Below are 21517 nucleotides of genomic sequence, written 5' to 3' on the forward strand. Positions count from 1 at the left end.
AAGTGCCCAAAAGGGTCTTCCCTAAATAGTTGGAGTGATGACTCATCTAATTTTCCTATGTTAGATAGGACTTCTAAACTTATGAAGGAGCTGACTTTTAATGGGTTTGTCCATTCACTTTCTGGAACAATTAATACATTTTCCGGCATATATAACAATAACCTAAATGTAAGAAAAAAGCAACCACAAATCTATATAAATTTATAAAATATCATTAGATTGTGGACCTTGATCTTCTTGTGTTTTTTTTCCAGATGTTGATCTTTCAATGATTTTCTATTTCCTTTCTCCATTTATCCTAAAAACAAACATGTGGAACCATTACATTCATATCATTGATAGTAGCCTATTAGAGATATCACTTAAAGATGCTATCAATTACATTCTCCTAATGTTATACTCTAGTGATACATATCAGTGATAGATACTATTAGTGATAGCAATAAAAGAGTATCACTGATAGCAATAATAGTGATAGATACTTTTCCTATAAATAAACAATCATCAAATCACAGTACAGGAAACTAAATTAGCATCAATGATAGTGATAGTTTGTTGATAGATAAATCCATCAACAAACTATCAATTAATTGTCAACATATTCCCTGAAGCATCAGTGATAACTTCTATCACTAAGAAATAACTAAATTAACATAATATTCACTGAAACATCAGCAAATCACAATCAAACACAGTACAATAAACTTTTCACATAATTAGCAATCAAACACAGTCAACAATAAAATCAGCAAATCCCAATTAGTATATCAACAACTATCAATAAATATCAACAAATAAACTTCACATTCTATCAACAAACTGTCAATATATTTCTTGAAGCATCAGTGATAACTTCTATCACTAATAAATAACTAAATTAGCATAATATTCACTGAAACATCAGCAAATCACAATCAAACACAGTACAATAAACTTCACATAATTAGCAATCAAACACAGTCAACAATAAACTATCAACATATTCACCAAAAAATCAGTAAATCACAATCAGCATATCAACAAATATCAACAAATAAACTTCATATAATCAACTTTTTGATGACTATTAGTTTATGATGACTACGCTGTGATGACTACACTGTGACCAAAATGCATAATAAAACAGTGAATGAAATACCTAAAAAAGATGGAGAATGCATGTAACCTTAATTTGAAATAACTATTTATCTTCTTATATAAACTGTTAATGGAAGAAGAACGAAGCCCTATGTTTTCAAAGTTTTACTATTAGTGATGAAGAGATGAAGAAAGGAAAAGAAGAAACGAAGAAACGAAGAAACGAAGAAGAAGAACATACCTTTTGAAGTTTGGAGCGAAACCGAAGGGGAAGAAGATGACACTGTTAGAGTGAAAGAAGATGAAGGGTTGGAAGTGTTTTCCCTGATTGTAGAGCTCGAAAGAAGGTGGGCTAAACCGTGCATATGGGTCATGTCCATTTTAGTTTTTTTTTTCTTTTTCTGGGCCTAAATCTTTAATATAAAAAATCTATATTGATAGAATGAAATGAGAGATGGAAATGAGATGTAAAATGAAGAAGTCAAGTCGTAGAGTCCAATTTCTTGTTCTCTTTAGCTTAATTTTACTACTTGTTCAACCAACTTGGTGAAAAACGTGATGAAAACTCCTCTCTCGAGCTTTGTCTCCAACAATTCCTCTTGATCAACAGTGAAAATGGATCTTCCCTCCTATCTCCTTCTTGCAGACAACATAATTAAGCTAAAGTACTAACTGGCTCTCTAAAATGTCTAAGTATCTATTTTTGTAACTAGCTAACTCCTTCTTCAGCAACTGATTTCCCTTTTTATAGGTAACTCCAAGCTTTTGTTGACAGAACTTGCATTAAATTCCATACCTTGAGTCAACCGCCTGCCATCTCTGAGACATTCAGACGCCACTAGTCAGATGTCCATACTTGTAAGTGGTGATTTGACAGAAAAAACGCGAGTCAATGTATCCTTTCATCAACCTGATCTACATCACTTAGTGAAATTTCTTCAATTCCTGCGTTGAGATGCGTTAGTAAAGCAATTTTTAACGAAAATGCTACGTTTGAATGAGTTAACAATGTGCAAGGAATTCTATGCATTTTTCCTTAAAATGAATGTGTTTTTATCAATAAAGATCCTAATTGTTCCAACTTTTAAGAGACAATAACTTGTATCTCTACAAGTTATCACTGCACCAATTTCTATATGAAATTGGCTACTCACTTCCTAAACAATCAATTATATGGGTGTGATAACTTTGGTGTTGGTGGTCTTGCCTCTAATCTTGTGTTCCACGACCGAACCAAACATATAGAAATTGGCATCCACTACGTTGGTGATCAGGTACTACAAGGGTTGTTTGAAATTTGGTATGTGCACTCCACAAATCAAACAGCAGATTGTTCGACTAAATCTCTAACAAATACACAATTCACATATCTTCGGTCCAAGCTCAGGAAAAGAGAACACACGGTTTTATAGTGGTTAGATCAAATAAAGTCTACATCCACTGTGGTCACCATATTTTGAATTTTTAGCCGCTGAAGTACACAATACAACACCGAGAAGAAAAAGAGAAGATGAAGAAGCTTCATATCTTCAAATTATGCCAAATAACGTTATATACAAACAGTTCAACATATAATATATTACATTATTTCCTCTTCAATGATTTTTCTCATTCAAAAAATGCTGAAGAATATATGTCTTACCTCTTGGCCCCTAAACAGAAGCTTCACATGCACTGCAATCCAAAATTTTACCACACATCAAACTCCCTCTGCTGCAAAATTGGGTTCAACATAATATATATATGTTGTTTTACCCAAGAACTAGAAACAAATCTATCAACAACAATTAAAAAACAAAGAGAAATCGAGAGGGAAATTTCTCAATCTCTCATCTCCCCATCAAGTGATCTTACAAGATGGAAAAAGAAAAACCAGCAAAGATGCTCTCTAACAAATTCCCTCAGCTCACACACTCAATTTTCACTCTAATGAATACCTCACCGAAAAAATAGCAGCTCCTCCAAAATATAACTAACTCTGACGTCAGGACTCCAGCTCTCAGCACAGCACATGCACAGCAGTAACCTTGGATCCAACCACAATTCGAGGCCCAAAGGATGCTTCAATACTCAGCTCCATAGTCTTTCAAGAACACAAAACGGCTGTAATAGCCAGGTCTAAACGGATATGGACAATTCCAAGAAGATTGGACAAATACAACCTAGCAAAATATAACAATATTAGACAGAAAACCATACTTGCTACACAATCTTCTTTAAACTTTAAATCTCTTTACTGAAAACATATATATATAGACATATAACGACTAAAACGTTGAATTAGTTATCAAAAAAATGAAATAACACAACAATAAATGCAAAAACCTTACCTTAACAAAATGGTTAGGAAAATGGGAAAGTTTGGCCCTCTCTGGATCGCCCTCGCCAAGTGGTAGCAGTGGACATCCTTTAACTTCCACACGATTCAATTTGGTGAGGGATAGCATGACATGTTTCGATGGCAACCACTTTAAATTCTTGCAATAATAAAGCTTCAATTCTTCTAAACATGCAAGATTTTCCAGCCAGTCTGGTAGAGCTTCGATACCCTCAAAACCAAAAATTTCTAAGAGCTTTAAGGTTGTGAGATACCCAAGTTGTTGAGGAAGCTCAATTGCAGGATTATCTTCCGATGTATCTGTCAAGGAAACACGTGTGATTGAAGATTGGTGTATGAGGGGACTAAAGTCGTAATCTTTCATACATCCCCAAATTTCCATGTCCTCCAATTTATTATACTGATTACACATATTTTGAGGCAACTTGGGACAATGTATATGGGTTAGTGACTTAATGGAATTCAAACATTCAAAGTGATGTGGAATACTTAGTTTGGGACACCCCCTCATATATAAGATTGTGAGATGTGAAAAAGCCATACCATTTGGTACGTCTTCCCAATTCTCTAGGTTCTCCATATACATGAGGGAAAATTTCTTCAACTTGGGGAAACAAACCCTTTGGTTGGAGTTATTTGATCCATAGAACTCCCTTCCTATGCTTTTCACACTGTCTACTTCACTAATGACGAGTTCCTCCAGGTTAGGTAATTGTCCTAGCATTGGAAGCATTTCACATTTCATACATCCGTGAAGCATTATGTGAACTAACCCTTCAACAAAAATATTATTAGGAAAAGCTTGGCCATTATAGTGAAGAATAGATAGTGATTGAAGATTGTTATGTGGTTGAAGTCCTTCTAACACTTCTAACTCATTTAGGTTATCTTCTTCCTCAGAGGAAGAATTCCAGTAAAAGGCTAACTTTGTTAAATTCTTCTTTTCTATCAACCTTGCACCCATAGCTTCCTCCTTACTTTTCACTTCCCCAAGCGAGCCAAGATCTAATGACCCTTTTAAGTTCTTCAAAGGTCCAAGTTCTTCAATTTTACAACCGTCCTCACCTACAAAAAACGCAGTTAACGTTTGAAGATGAATCAATTGCCTCATATGTAAAGGCATTTTCCCATCACCAATGTCCTTGAATTCTAAATGTCTTAGCTTCACCAATTTTCTCAAATTCGTTGGAAGAGATGCTCCTACTCCAAGCTTTAGTGTTTGCAAATTATAAAGCATGGCAATAGATTCTAGACTGTACTTCAATTCGTGATAGCATTGTTTAATTTCAAGATACCTCAAATGCTTGGCAATTATACCAATTGAATTGAATAAACTCACATCCCACCCTGGATGCAGCGCAAATACTAAAACACGCAAGCAAACAAGATCCTCGAACTTATCACAGATACTATTGTCAATGTCATGAATAATCGTGCGCAACTTTCTTACACTCTTTTCACTAGAATTATGAAGATTTGATTCAACCTGGTTTGAAATAGCACAAGCGATATCATGTATTAGATCATGCATCTTAAAGTGAGTAGTTCTTTCATTGCTATCTTCATCGACAACTTCAAATAAGGAGCGAGATAACAGGAGGTCGAAGTATCCTTCTCCTATATCCTCCATCATCAATTCATTATCTTCTTCTTGTGGTTGGATAAATCCTTGTGCTATCCACGTTTGAATCAAGCTCTCTTTGCAAAACTTGTAATCTTTGGGAAAGTTTGAGCAATAAGCAAAACATTGCTTTAATGAGAGGAGTGGTAGACAATCCACACTTAATTTTAGTATGGATGAAATAAAATCTTTGTCATCTTTTGATATATTTTTCACCACGCTTTTGAATTTTGTCATCCATCTCTCATAGTTTCCTTCAAACTTTACTGCCCCTCCTAAAACTTTTGCAACTAGTGGTATTCCACCAATTTTTGTAACCACCTCTTCTCTAATAATTTCCAACTCTAAGCCATCTGCACTTACACCCTTTTTGAACAAGGACCAACATAGATCATCGGACAATTTTTTAAGATGAATGCTCGAAGTTGTCCCCATGACAGTGGCAACGTCTGGACTCCTCGTGGTCACGATAATAGTGTTTCCAGGTTTTCCAGCAATCTCGTTTAGACAGTCCTTTAAGTTATCCCACAATATAGCTTCTTCATTCCAAACATCGTCAAGAACAAGAAAATAATTGTTACCTCGCATCTCCTCTTGGAGCCGTTGAAGTAAGTTCTCTTTGTTCAAGCAACTAGAAGAGGTTTTAGTGAGACTCTGAAAGATCCCCTCCAAAATATTTATGATAATAAATGGTTCAGACACACATACCCATAATGTTTTATCAAAATGAGTTTGAACCAACCCATGATTGAACACCATCTTGGCCAAAGTAGTTTTCCCCAATCCACCCATACCCACAATGGGTATGATGGACATTGGATGTTCATTGCTAGACTCAATCACCAACTTCACTATGTTTGAAACTTCAACTTCTCTTCCTATTATAACTTCTTCAGGCTTTAGCTTTGATGTTGTGTCTCGAATCTGCTTAAGATCAATGTTCTTACGTGCTTCAGTTGATTCATGCCCAACCAGAGCAACGAGTCCTAAAGGACTTGCCTCACAGTAATGTTTATACAAAGTCTCAGTAATATCCTTCATTCTTTTGGCCATCTTCCTACGAAACAGAAAAGGATTATGGGAACATGAAAAGAAATTGTGCACCTTCTTTTCTATTTTCTCTGTTTCCGCTTTGCGTCGAAGATCTTCATAAACAAGCTCGTCCAACAGATCGTCGGCTTCGTAAACAAAATGTTGAAGATCCTCCACCCACATCCTGACAGGTTCATTGTACAACTTTTTTGTGATAATATCTCTTAAAATGGCTTCAGACTTTAGTAACCACTTTGTCAGTTTTTCCAGCTCCTTCTTGAAGCCCCAAGCCACAGCAATTTCCTGTGCTGCAACTTTCACTACCTTCTTCAAAGCTTCCTGCACAACAAAAGTCCACAGGAATTCAAATCCGGCCATCTCTCTAAGAATTGCAAGTAATCCGAGGGAGAAGATCCAAAGTCTCAGAATCCACACGAATTTTTCAACAAGTGAACAATAATTGAACAAGTATTTTCAAAGGGAAAGGAGCATAAAATAAAGTAACTTTTGTGACTTGACCGTGCGGGCCTAAGAAGAAAGGCGCAGTGGGTTGTTGCTTAGTTTCAAAATTCATGATTGTGAGATTCCAAACGACTTGCTTGTTTTTTATATCACGAGCAAGATAATGAGAATTCACATCATAACTCAAATGGGTATATTTGACAAGGCAAAAGACTTATTTAACCTCGTCATAGTTTAATTCTCAACTAAAAAATCATAATTAAAAGCCTAATTAGGCTACTAAACTCTGGAACTTTTTATTTTTTTTAGTTGTCATACAAATATTTGTGATCATACAACACGAATCTGTATCATAAAATATAGGATCCAAGATCATACAATAAGAAAACGAAGATCGTCATATTTTAAGATCTCTAACCATATAGTATGATCGTGCATGCAATAACATTGTATTTTTGTCATATCTCCTTCGATATTAAGGTTGACTGTTCATTTTCATGCGTCATTTCATGTTATTTGACTTTTAATGTCCCAAAATATTGATATGATCTAAGATTAAACTTTGGAAGTTCATAAGTTTAGGTTTACTTGAGTTTACATGTAATTTTTTGAGAACTACATATTGAAAAATTGCTTATTCGACCATATTCAACACATAAAGTCATAATTTTAGCCCTCAGTTTAGATTACGCAATGTCTTCTTCGACATTTTAAACATTTTGAATTGTGGTCTTCAAGTTATGGTGAGATGAGAGAGGAGCGAGTGTAAGGACTTCTATTCTTTATTTTAAGAATTTAATTGGAATTAAGATTTAACTTGGTTAAGGGAATTGTTTGGAGTAAGTGAAGATTTATGTTGGGTTAGCACATAAGGCAAAGTTAACAAAAATGGTAGTTAATCAATTAAATCATTAAACACCCAAGTTGTAGATGTCGAACTAAACAACAAATTAGAGGTATTTTTTTTTTTTTTAAAAAAAAAGACTAGATTGAAAGTTGATTAATTAGCAAGAATAAAGTTAGCACTTACGTGGCAATTTATTTGGGAAAAGATTTTCTCCATCTTGATTATTGAGGAAAAAGATAAATGTATATACAATTACAAACCATGGTTAAAATAATTAAAGTAAAGTAAGTAACCCGAATAACATATATACAAAATAATATCTAATACCCCTCAAGATGGAGGGTGAAGATTATGGATACCCAACTTGGACATAAAACTCTTAAACAGTGGAGTAGATAGAGGTTTGGTGAATATATCGACAAGTTGAGAAGAGCAACAAACGGGAAGCAACTTCAAAGTATCTTGAACGATCAAATCTCGAACAAAATGAAAATCAACCTTGATATGCTTAGTGCACTCGTGAAAGTGGGGTTATTGGCAAGAGATATAGCAGCTTGATTATCATAGTAGACTAAAGCACGGCGTCAAAAGGAAATTTACAAATCAGTAAACAAATAGTTAAGCTATTGGATCTCATTGACAACAGAAGCAAGCTCAATACTCGACCTCAGCAGAAAAATGAGAAAAGATAGCTTGCTTCTTTGTCTTCCATGAAATCAAAGATTCAACGAGGAAGATACAATAACAAGTGATGGATCGTCTATTGTTTGGAAAAATGCCCCAATCAGAATCCACAAAGGCTTTAAGTTGAAACTCAATGGTGGGACGAATTAGAATGCCCCGTCCAATAGTGCCCTTTAAGTATCTAAGCAAATGGTGAACAACAAAAAGATGATCAGAGTGTGGCTTAGCTACATATTGATTTCATTTGTGGACAGGAAAACAGATATCAGATCGAGAGATATGTAGATAAAGAAGCCTTCCAATCAAACAACGATAATGAGTAGCATCCTCATCATTTAATAAATCACCAAATTCGACAGTGAGATGAAGATTCTGGAGGTCCTCTTTGCTTAAATCAAAGAGGTGAACCTCTTTGATAGAAGCAATGATGAAGAACCTCTTTGATAAAAGCAATGATTTGAAGTTAAGGTCCAGTAATGAGGATGTCATCGATATAGGCAATAAGAGCTAAAAAGGTTTCACTCCTAGTTTTGATAAATAGAAAGTAATCATTTTTAGATTGCAAGAAAACCATTAGCAAATAAGATAGTAGAAAATTTCATAAACCACATAAATGAAGTCTGTTTGTAAAACCCGAATCCTAATTACTTCAAGTAAGAGTAAGTAATATGATGTTTTCTAATGAGCTAAATAAAGCCATGTTTTAGGAAGGGTAGAAGATGGAAGCAAGAAGAAATAGGCTCTTGGGTAGCTAAGTGTAAAAGTAGGACAAAACTCGACTAGGCTAAAGAAGGTCATGCTTGATGATGGAATGCATAATAAACATATGAATGAGACCATGCCATCTAATGAGGTATGGTGCTGAAGTAATATTGTGAATGAAGTTAGCAAAAGAAAATTTACTAAATCCTAGTCCTTCATCACCAGTAGTGGGCCAGGTGGCACAAGGAGGGTTCATGCTGGAGTTTGGGCGGTAATATAAGCGAGAAGGTCGAGTTCATTGGGTCGGTTTGGACAAATTACTTAGGCTATTTGTATAATTCCAGTGACATTCGAAAGCTCTGTGTGTCTATTTTCTATGGTTGGGCTGCTGGAAGAAAAACTCGTCAAAATAAGGTCGAAGGGGTAAAATAAATATGAAGGGTTCGTTTCTCGGGTGAATCTAGGCTATTAGTGAAGAATTGAAGCTCTAGGAAGAATTACGAAGCGTTTTGAGCTAAAAATTTGAGAAAATATTGCTAACTCAGTTATAAACAACCTTGTAGAATTAAACTTTTTAAGATGAGGCCTGGAAATCGAGTTATATAATTTTGAAGTTTGAACTGGAAATTGTTGAACAAGCAGACAACTGCTTGAATTGGGGCCAATGATGAAATTTTGAATCTCTTGATTAAACAACAAGGAATTTTAAACTAAAATTTTAAGGTAATGTTGCTAACTCAATTATAAACATGTTTGTAGAAGGAAGTTTCTTCAAAAGAGGGCTGGATTTTGAGTTATGAATTTTCGAAATTGTAACAGAGAAGCCGTGCATAAGCAGACAGCTGCTTGGGAAGAACAATCAAACAACTCATATGGAGAAAGAGGATCTCGCTAATGAAGGAAATCTGGCTAATTTTGTGCTGAGGATCTCGTTAATGAAGGAAATCTCGCTAATTTTGTGATGAGGATCTCGCTCTAGAAGGGAATCTCGCTAGAAATTGGGCTGAATCTCGCTGGTAAAGTTAGTATCGCTAGGATGACAGTTTGCTAGGAAAAGCTTGATCTTGCTCATGAGGATCTCGCTGATCTTCCTCATGAAGAGGATCTCGCTAGTAAAGATATCTTTGTTGATGAAAGTTACTTTAGTAAATGAACTTTTTGTGGTATTTTGCTAAGAATTCTGAGTAATTTAACCGAGAATTATGTCCTTTCAGGCCAAGAAGAGTTAGGAGAGGCGTATAACCTGTTAAGAGGCCAACGAACTATGAGTGACTATGTGATGACTTACTGTTTTAATGATTTAGAAACTATGATTTCTTGAAGATATTTCCCATGCTAAGTGTTTAAATGGATTGCCAAGCAACATATTTGTGAAACTATTTCCCATGTTAAGTAAAGAATGTTTTCCATGGAATCGACATGATTTAGATATGTTATCTTATCCAAATACTATCAGTATGTTTAAGTAACTCCATTTTTATGATGAACCAGTATGATGGATGAACTAGTATGATGATTTGAGCACTAAACCTTAGTGTTCAACTAAATGTTTATGACGGATATTGAAGGACAATGAGAAGGTATCCTTTCAATTAAATGTTTATGACTAGTTATATGACCGATACTAAAGGATAATGAGAAGGTATCCTGTCAACTAAATGTTTATGACTAGTTATATGACGGATACTAAAGGATAATGAGAAGGTATCCTTTCAACTAAATGTTTATGACTAGTTATATGACGGATACTGAAGGACAATAAGAAGGTATCCTGTCAACTAAATGTTTATGACTAGTTATATAACGGATACTGAAGGACAATGAGAAGGTATCCTAGTCAAGTACCTAAGGTATGGTGGTACTCAGTTATAACCATGTGCACGTAGGTAATACGACGTCGAAGGATTGAGCAAAAGGGTTCTCCCCGACCAAGGTTGACATTGAGGGTTCGATCTAATAGTTCACTCTCAACTAAGGATAAGGGCAGTCATATCTTCTCCTAGGCTATATACCAGCAAAGGGAGGCCGAAGTATGGGTTTCTTGGCCGGTAACAGACGTTGGGAGCTAGAGCGATGTATGCTCATTCTCAACTAAGGAATAATGATGTTTAATGGTGGTTTAAAAGTTTTATGTACACGTTTGCTTGGTATACTTTAGTTTCAGTATTATGGTTTCAAGCTTTCAGTTTTGAGCATGAGATTTATATTTTTATTAAGTCACTCACTGGGCTTCTAGCTCACGTTTTCAAATGTTTTCCTTTCTAAGTAGTGGTCAGTTCCCAAAAGACTTTTCTACTGCTGCTCTGCCATTCAAAGAAACAAGTTGAAGGAAGTGTAATTGAAAACCTGTATTAGTTAATACACATGTGTCTGTCTAGTGACTAGTATTATAGATGAGGCTCACTAAGTTGTAATATTCATGTATGAACAATACTGCGAAACCCTGCAATGTAAATGTGTTAAGTTTCGAGTTAATATGTTGGTATATTGATAATATGTATGTATTCAAGGTTTGAGTAAAAGTTAACAGGTTTGTTAGGCAGTAAGTGCCAGCAAAAGGGTTGGTAACTGCTGCAGTCACCATTCCATCCAGGTTAAGAATGTAGTCTGGAGTAGGGTGTGACACTGTCAAAGACCATAAATAGACTTATGGGAGAGTGAGAAGAGTGCTTGGAATGATCATAATAACCGGTGGTAAGGTCATCTAAACCTCTTTAAATAAATCACCATTAAAAAATGCATTGTTAATGTCGAGTTGAGTAATAGATCAGTTGAAGGACACAACAAGTGAAAGAAATAATAACTTCACAATAATAATTTTGGTGAAAATGTATCAGTGAAGTCAATACCTTATTGTTGATTATCGGCCTTGGCAACCAAACGCACCTTGTAACAATTGAAACATCCATCGGCATGATGTTTGATACGATATACCCACTTACAACTAATAGCATGGTGCCCATGGGAAGAGGAGCAACACTTCATGTGTTGGTTCATTCCAAGCATGAATTTCATCATCCATGGCTTGTCTCCACTCAGTAAATTTGACAGCCTAATGAAAGAAAGTGGGTTCAAATGAAGTAGTAAGATTCATAATAAACTTCTAATGAGGGATAAGGAATTTGTCATAGGAAAAAAACTGCCTAAGAGGATAAGGAGTGCAATCAGTATGGAGAGAGGAGAAAGCCTGTGACATATGACAATGAAAATCCTGAAGAAATCCAGGAGGATTACGTGGTCTAATAGACCGGCAAAGAACCAGCTCAGAATCCACAGCAACGATCTCCCCAATTGATGGAGATACAATAGTGTTTGCCAAAGGATGTGGAGAAATTGTTAGTATTGATGTTCTAAATCTTGTGGTCTCGTAGTTTGTAATTGTATTGTACAAACTATTTATGTTGGAGTTTATGTCATAAATCTTATGTATCTTGTAATTTGTAAAGACAAATTACATATCTAATAAAATAAGAGGTATTTTATTGACATTTAGACTGCATTATTCAATACAATAAACTAATATCCAAGATTATTTTATGAAACTTAAACATGTATGTGGAGACATACAAGTGGATCATGTTTAAGTAATAACCTAAATGATCTGTAGTAGATGGATATGGTTGAGTACCTTATCTTGGTGACATTACAAATACGATCTGCTTTGTAGATGATACAATTGTTGTAAAGCGCTACAAATGATCTGATCTCGATCCTTCATGTGAAGACATGCGAGCAGGGGTATTCTATACAAAGAGTTTGTATAAGATCGAACCACGAAGTGAATAGACCTCTATATAACACGATTACTAGAAGAGACTTACATTTTTCTAGAACGACCATAAGTGACTTGGCCTTAATCCTGAGTGAGTTGTGAACTCCTATTTATGAAGAAAATCCTTTGATTTGCATGGATGAGACCTTGTTAGTTGACTAAATGCCTACAATTTTAAGGAACTGTCCAAGTAGGGACTATTGGGGTTGATGCCCCAAATCTCGAAGGGTCCTGTAGTTTGTAATTGTATTGTACAAATATTTTATTTATTTAATAAAATATGTGATGTTTTATTTGACATTTAGTAGCATTAAACCCACAAACCAATATACTAACATCCAAGATTATCATTTGTAGCTTAAACATGTATGTAGAGACATAGGGGTAGATCATGTTTAAGTGATAACCTAAACGATCTGTAGTAGATAGATAAGGTTGGATACCTTATCTTGGTGATACTACGAATAGAGCCGTATTGTAGATATTATAGTTATTGTAAAGTGCTATAAATGATCTAATCCTGATTATTCATGTGAAGGCATATGAGCGAGAGTATTCTATACAAAGGATTTTGTATAAGATCATACCATGAAATGATTAGTCTCATTATATAATGTCGTTCATAATTGGGACTTACATTTCACCAGGATGACCATAGGTGACATGACCTAAATCCTGAATGGGTTGTGAACTGTTACTTATGAAGACGGTTCTTTGATTTGTATAGGTGAAAGTGGCCAGATCGTCAACTCAATAAGCCTACCATTTTGGGGATTTGTTTAATTGGGGAGTTGGGAACACAGCTACACAAGATGGAATACACTCATTTCCCGAGGTCGGGATAAGTAGATAAATTGTTCCCAAAAGGGCTGATTCTGGGGCTTGAACAATGTGACACTGCACCTTCTCCTGGCCCGAGAGGGGTTTGGTCATAGTTATACTATGGCTTATTGTTCATTAGAAAGATCAATGATACTTAAGGAGTTAGATGTAACTACATGGGCAAAATGATAATTTTGGCCTAGTTGTACTTATGAGCAATTTGTGAAAGGTCATCGCACTATTGACTGGTTATATCCAACAGACACAAAAATATTATTGTAGTGCGAAGAGTGCAGCTGTTGGTCTTTAGTGGAGTGTCCGACAGTTAATGGATGTTGAATAATTTAATTAAAGAAGTTTAATTAATTATTCAAATACCATTGGAGCTTCAATCTATAGGTTCATGAGGTCCCCTCTGTAACTCAATAGGGATTTAATGAGAATCAATTTTGGATTAATTTGAATTTTTCAAATTAATTGAGAAAATTAATTATATTAATTAATTTAATTTAATTATATATGATATAATTACTAAAATGTATTCGATACATTATAATATAAAGTTTATTTAAGAGACAATAAATATGTAAATATGATTTAAATATCAATTATATGAATTTGATCCGTATAATTAATTTTAATATAAATGGGATTTATATTAAATGTCAATGATGAGAGAAGTAAAACTATAGGTTATATTGTATCTGATACAATATTAAACCATAGGTTATATGTTTTATGTCATGTAACATATAGTTATATATATATATATATATAATAGTTTTATTTATATTAAATTAATTTATTTTTATTTTATTTTAATTTAATTAAAGGGAGGGAAACAATTTCCCTCCCTTATCTCTCTTAACCAAATATACGTGTGTGAATGGTTTTGGTGGGTTAAAGTCTTCTCCTTCAAAGATTTAGTTTTATAGAAATAGAAGGCTCTTTGTGAAAGAGAAGAAAACTCTCTATAACAAATTCCTTGAATCTTATCTCTTCCTCTCAATCCGTTCCTCTCTTCCAAATATATAAGAGCCCACAAAACTTATTAGTGATTCTCATCCCAATAGAGAATAAAGGAGGTTCTTTTCGTGGTGGTGGCCTTTTGGTTTGCTTTTTCGTTCGTGACATTTTGGAGAAGAGGATACACGTAAATTTTTTTGTTCTTCAAGCGTAAGGTTTTCTAAAAACCCTTATTTCTCTTCTTTCTTCTGTTTAATTTTTTTTATGCATGTCGTATTGCTTCATTAGTATGCATGACCTAGGTTTTCTGTAAAAATGTGATTTTGTCTTCTGTGAAAATAATTTTTGGGACCGATCCCTGCTTCCGCATTAGACCTTCACCGGTTTCTACAGGGAGCTGAGAACACAACTATACAAAATGGAGTTCACTTCTTCATGTCTTTAGAAGAAGTAGATAAATTGCTCCCTCAATAGCTGATTCCAAGTCTTGAACATTGAGGCCTCAACCTCTCACTAGCTCAAGAGGTATTTAGTTTATAGTTGGGTTATAAACTGTTTATTCTTTAGAGGGATTAGTGGTACTTAAGAAGCTAGATATAACTACAGGAATAAAATGGTAATTTGACCTAGCTGTAGTTATGAGCTATTTGTGAAGGGACTCACTGTTGATTGGTTATATCCGTGGACACAGAAATATGTCTATTGTGCGAAGAGCGCAACTATCGATCTTTAGTGGAGTGTCTGGTAGTTAATAAATATTGATTAGTTTAATTAATTAATCTTCTATCATTGGAGCTTCTAATTTGTAGATCCATAAAATCCCCTTGTTAACTTGCTAAAGGAAAAGTGGAATGATTTGAATTGTTCAAATCAATTGATGGAATAGCATATTAATGAGATTAATATGGTATGATTAATTATAGATGTGATCTAAAATTAAGAGAAAAATATTTGAATACGATTCAAAAATGAATTCTTATAAGTTAGATTCATGGAGAATTAATTAGTTAATTTTGAGAGTGGAGGCAAATAAACATATGATATTTATTTGTTAATTAATTAACTACACATATTAAATTAGATTTGATATGGTTAATTTAATTAATGGCCTAATTAATTAATAATGGTTATTTAATTGAATTAGCCCTAAGGGTAATTTTGGAAAACTATGGAGAAGATCTCCATATAAATTTATCATGTTGCCCAAATTAGGGTAAGGGAATTCATTTATTGAAAAGTTGTAGCCTCCAATTTATAATTTCCTCTAAAAAAAAATCTCTCTTCTCAACCACTCTCCATCTCTTCCTTATCCAAGGTGCATAGATCACTCTTCTACCCTTGAATTCCTAGAGAATAACGAGGTCTCACTTAAGGTGGTGTCCCTTGTTAGTTGGAGAATTTTTTCAGAGAAGACAAGGAGGAAATCGTGAAGAGTTTGGGAATCTACAAAGGTATGTGATATCGATCTTCCCTTTCTCTTTAAAATAGCATGTTGATTACTTATTCTTTATCCTTTGTTATGTTCTGTTTTTGTTGTTTTCGCTTCATTTAAATCAAATAACAAAAATATAAGGCATTCACACACTTCTGCCCAAGATTCGATCCCTTCGATTTATTTATCTAATAAAATAACAGTATTTTATTTGACATTTAATTACATTAACCCACAAAACCAATAAACTAAGATCTAAGATTATCTTATGTAACTTAAACATGTAATGGAGATGTAGAGGTAGATCATGTTTAAGTGATAATCTAAACGGTCTGTAGTAGATGGATAAGGCTGGATACCTGATCCTGGTGACATATGAATACGACTCGCTTTATAGTTGTTATAGTTTCTGTAAAGTGCTATAAATGATCTGATCTTGATCATTCATATGGAGACATGTGAGTAGGGGTATTCTATACAAAGAGTTTATATAAGATCAAACCACAAAAGGAATAGTCTCTCTTTATAATACCGTTGTTAAAAGAGACTTACATTTCACTAGGATAACCATAGGTGACTTAACCTGAATCCTGAGTGAGTTATGAACTTCTGCCTATGAGGGCGGTCCTTTGATTTGTATGGGTGAGATTGACTAGATCGCCGACTTAACAAGCCTACCATTTTGGGGATTCATTTGATTGGGGAGTTGGGAACACAACTACACAAGATGGAATTCACTTCTCCCCTCATGTTGGGGTAAGAAGATAAATTATTCCCTTAAGGGCTGATTCTGGGGCTTGAAAAATGTAGCGCCACACTCTTTCTTGGCTCGAGAAGGGTTTGGTCATAGTTGGGTTATGACTTATTATTCATCAGAGAGATCAATGGTACTTAAGGAATTAGATGTAACTAAGGGGCAAAACGGTTATTGTGGGCTGTACTTATGAGCAATTAGTGAAGGGTCATCACACTGTTGACTATTTATATCCAATGGACACGGAAATATATTTGTAGTGCGAATAGTGCAACTATCGATCTTTAGTGGAGTGTCCGACAGTTAATGGATGTTAAATAATTTAACTAAATAAGTTTAATTAATTATGCAAATATTATTGGAGCTTCAATCTATAGGTCCATGAGGTCCCCTCTGTAGCTCAACATGGATTAAATGAGAATCAATTCTGGATTAAATTGAATTTTTCAAAATAATTGAGGGAATTATTAGATGTGATATAATTAATTTTACTTAATTATATATATGATATGATTACTATAATGTATTTGATATATTATAATATAAAGTTTATTTGAGAGGAAATAAATTTTTGAATATGATTCAAATATAAATTATATGAATTGGATTTATATAATTAAATTTAGTATAGATGTGATTTGTATTAATTTTCATGCATTATTGAGAGAAATAAAACTATAGGTTATATTGTATCTAAAACAATATTAAATCTATAGGTTATGTATTATATTTGATATAATATATAGTTTAATATATATTATATGATAAGGTGGTTATCATATATATATATATATATATATATATATTAATTTATTAGAATAATTTGTTAAATTATTTTATTACATTAATTTTGATTTTTAAATTAATTTGTGGGAGGGAGTTGTAACTCCTCCCTTTATTTTCCTATCTGATGGATGAATGTGAGGAGTTAGTTTTGGTTTTTCATGTCTTCATCTTCTTCAAAGAAGAATGAATGACAGAACACTCTGAGAAAACTCTCCAAATAAAATCTCTCCCTCTCCTCTCAATCCTTCCCTCTCTCCCAAAATTCCAAGAGCTCACAACTCCTTGGATTCTCATCCCAGAGAGTACAGAAGGTTCCAATTGGTGGTGACCATTTGGATTGTTCGTTTTTTATTCATGACCGAATTAGGAGAAGAGGAAATTTGTGAAGACTGTGAGTTCTTCAAAGGGAGGTTTTCTAGAAACCCTAATTTTTCTTTTTCTCAAAATTTTGGCATGTTGTAATTATGTGATTTTGTATAATTTATATTATATATTTTTCGATTCTGAGAAACACGAGAGCATGGTCACTGCCAAGGTGATCATGGATTCGTTGTAGGCAGTATTTGGACAACCGTCCTCATTTGTCAAGCACAATAGTCTTAAGGAGGTTTATAACTACTGCATAAAGGAAGGAACCTCTGTTAGAGAACATGTCCTGAATATGAAGGCGAAAGCAAACGGTACGGTCATAGATGAGGAAGTTGAGAAAGCAAAATAAGGAAAATATGATTTACTTGTTGAAACATGTTTAGTGAAAAATGATAAATTAACCTGGATACTAGACTCATGGACCACTAATAATATTTGTGCTCTTGCTCAGAAAACTAGTTCCTGGAGGTAGCTTGTAAAAGGCGAGACGACCTTCAAAGTTGGAACAAGAGAGGTCGTCTCAACTAAAGTAGTGAGAGACATGAATCTTTTTTTTTTTTTTTTAGGATAAATTCGTTTTATTAGAAATGTATTTTATGTTCCTAGTATGAGAAGGAATTCAATATCTATCTCTTATTTGTTAGAACAATTGTACAAAGTATCTTTTGAAATTATTGAAGTGTTTATTAGTTCAAAAGGTATTCAAATATGTTATGCAAAACTTGAAAAAACCCTGTATGTGTTAGAACAAACCGAGGCTAAAGCTATTTTGAATACTGAGAAGTTTAAAATAGTTGGATAAAAGGCAAGAAGTTTCTCTTAATGCCTATCTTTGGTACTTGAGACTTGGACACATTAATCTCAATAGGATTGAAAGAATAGTTAAGAGTGGACTTCTAAGTCAGTTAGAAGACAACTTTTTACCTCCGTGTGAGTCCTGTCTTGAGGGTAAGATGACCAAAAGATCTTTTACTGGAAAAGGTCTTAAAGCCAAAAAAGAAAACCTCATAGAACTCGTGCATTCAGACCTCTGTGGTCCGATGAATGTCAATGCACGAGACGGATATGAATATTTTATCAGTTTTATTGATGATTATTCTAGATATGACTATGTTTACCTAATGCATCATAAGTCCAAAACCCTTGAAAAGTTCAAGGAGTATAAGACTGAGGTTGCATACCTGTTAGGTAAAACAATTAAAATACTTAGATCAGATTGAGATGGTGAGTATATGGGCTTGATTTTTAAATACTATTTGGTAAAACATGGAATACAACCCCAATTCTCAACACCCGGTACACCCCAGCAGAATGGTATATCAGAAAGGAGAATCAGAACCCTATTAGATATGATTCAATCAATGATGAGCTATGCTCAATTGACTAATTTGTTTTGAAGATATGTTGAACAAACTGTTGTATATATTTTGAACATGGTTCATTCAAAAAGTGTTTCTGAAATACCATATAAGTTATGGATAGGCCGTAAAGTAGTTTACGTTACTTCAGAATTTAGAGATGCCCGACACATGTGTTGGTGAAAAATATGAAGAAGTTGGAAGTCGTTCAAAGTTGTGTCTATTCGTAGGATAGCCTAAGGAAACAAAATGTGGTCATTTTTATGATCCTCAAGATGACAAAGTGTTTGTATTGGTAAATGCTACATTTTTAGAGGAAGACTACATGAGAGATCATTAGCCTTGCAATAAACTAGTATTGAATGAAATTTCTGAGGAAGTTACAGATAAATCAACAAAAGTTGTTGACCAAATAAATCCTTCAATAAGAGTTATTGATGGAATTGGTCAGTCACTTCCTTCTCAAGAGTTTAGAGTGTCTCAACATAATGGAAGGGTTGTTTAACAGCCCGACCGTTATGTGGGTTTAACAGAAACTTAGTTCATCAGACTTGATGATGGCATTTAGGATCTATTGAACTTTAAGCAAACAATGAATGATGTAGACTGATACTAGTGGATCAAAGTCATGGACCTCAAAATGAAGTCTATGTACTTCAATTCGATTTGGAAACTTATAAAACAACCGGATGGGGTAAAACCTATTGGTTATAAATGAATCTATAAGAGGAAAAGAGATCAAACAGGTAAGGTGCAGACCTTTAAGGCTCGACTAGTGGCAAAATGTTATACCTAAAGAGAGGAGATGAACTACGAAGAAACCTTCTCTCTTATTGCCATGATAAATTTTATTAGAATAACTCTTGCCGTAGCCACTTTTTATAATTATGAGATTTGGCAAATGGATGTTAAGACAACCTTTCTGAATGACAATCTTAAAGAGAGTATCTATATGGCTCAACCAGAGGGGTTGATTGAACAAGGTCAAGAAAAAAAAGTTTACAAGCTAAAATGATCCATTTATGGGTTGAACATCTAGATCTTGGAATATAAGGTTTGACACCAGGATCAATCTTATGGCTTTGAATAGAATGTTGACGAATCTTGTGTGTATAAGAAGAAAGTCAATAAAACTGTAGCATTCTTAGTGTTATATGTTGTTGATATCCTACTAATTGGGAATGATGTAGGATTCTTGAATTACGTTAAGCAATGACTAGCAAGTAAATTTCAAATGAAAGATTTTGGAGATACTCAGTATGTTCTTGGAATCCAAATCATTCAAAATTGCAAGAACAGAATGCTAGCCCTGTCTCAAGCCTCATATATAGACAAGTTGTTGTCTAAAGTACAAGATGCAAAATCCAAGAGGGATTTGTTACCTATCAGGCATGGAGTTCATCTATCGAAGGAACAATATCCTAAGACACCTCAAGAAGTTGAGAATATGAGATGCATTCCTTATGCATCAGCAGTTGGTAGTCTGATGTATGTCATGTATGCAGTGGGAATTGTTAGTAGGTTTCAGTCAAATATAGGATATGATCATTGGACTGCTGTTAAAAATATCCTCAAGTATCTTTAGAGAACGAAGGACTATATGCTCATGTATGATGCTAAGGATTTGATTCTTATAGAATACACTGACTCTGATTTTCAGACTGATATAAATTCAAGGAAATCTACTTCTAGATCAGTGTTCGCTCTAAAGGGAGGAGCAATAGTTTGAAGGAGTATAAAGCAAAGTTGTATTGCTGACTCGACCATGGAAGTGGAGTACGTGGTTGCATTCGAAGCAATAAATGAGGTTGTATGACTTAGAAAGTTCTTAAAAGATTTAGAAGTGGTTTCGAATATGCATATACTCATCACCCTCTATTGTGATAACAGTGGAGCAATTGCAAATTCCAATGAACCCATAAGTCATAATCACGGAAAGCACATTGAACGCAAATACCATCTCATCAGGGAGATAGTGCATCGAGGAGATGTGATGGTCACGTAGATAGCCTCAGAAGACAAATTAGCCAATCCGTTTACAAAGACCCTCACGGCTAAAGTGTTTGAAGGTCACTTAGTGAGTTTAGGACTATGAGTTTTATAAATCTAGGGGGAAGTGGGAGAAGTCATGAGTATGTGATGCCTTAATTTATTGTATTTTTGTTCTTTCTCTCACATTTAACATTGTATGTATGTTACCCCACTAAAGTTTTAGTCCAAATGAGAGTTTGTTGGGTTGTATGTCCTAAAGCTCGTGGTTTGTAAACTTTAAACATATTCTCTTTTGCAATAAAGATGTTATTGAGGTTTATTCAATAAAGATGTTATTGATTATGTGAATTACATCTTTTTTTAAACTCTAAATCCAATAAACTAAGAACCCCTCACTATAGCATGAATACTTGAACTATATATGGAGACAAAAAAGTGGATCAAGTTTGAGTATATAGCCAAAACGATCTATAGTGTAAGGATAAGGTTGGATATCTTAACCT

At 34.3% G+C, this 21517-nt stretch overlaps 1 protein-coding gene across 2 annotated transcripts; it reads right to left on the reverse strand.

Moving 5' to 3' along the window:
• Nucleotides 1–2588: 2588 nt before the first annotated feature.
• LOC120083643 (putative disease resistance protein RGA3) lies at nt 2589–6655 on the reverse strand. Of its 2 annotated transcripts, XM_090310543.1 has the most exons (3): nt 3959–6655; nt 3408–3715; nt 2589–3239 (listed from the first exon to the last, which is right to left on the reverse strand). In XM_090310543.1, the coding sequence occupies exons 1-3, from the start codon at nt 6444–6446 to the stop codon at nt 3141–3143; spliced, it is 2895 nt and encodes a 964-aa protein (XP_090166669.1). In that variant the 5' UTR covers nt 6447–6655; the 3' UTR covers nt 2589–3140. The 2 variants fall into 2 exon arrangements, with proteins under 2 accessions (XP_090166669.1, XP_038895409.1); XM_039039481.2 differs by having other exon boundaries at nt 3408–6654.
• Nucleotides 6656–21517: the final 14862 nt, after the last annotated feature.

Source organism: Benincasa hispida, chromosome 1 (genome assembly GCF_027475165.1).
Source record: "Benincasa hispida cultivar pf3 chromosome 1, pf3_genome.v1.1, whole genome shotgun sequence".
NCBI lineage: Eukaryota > Viridiplantae > Streptophyta > Magnoliopsida > Cucurbitales > Cucurbitaceae > Benincasa > Benincasa hispida.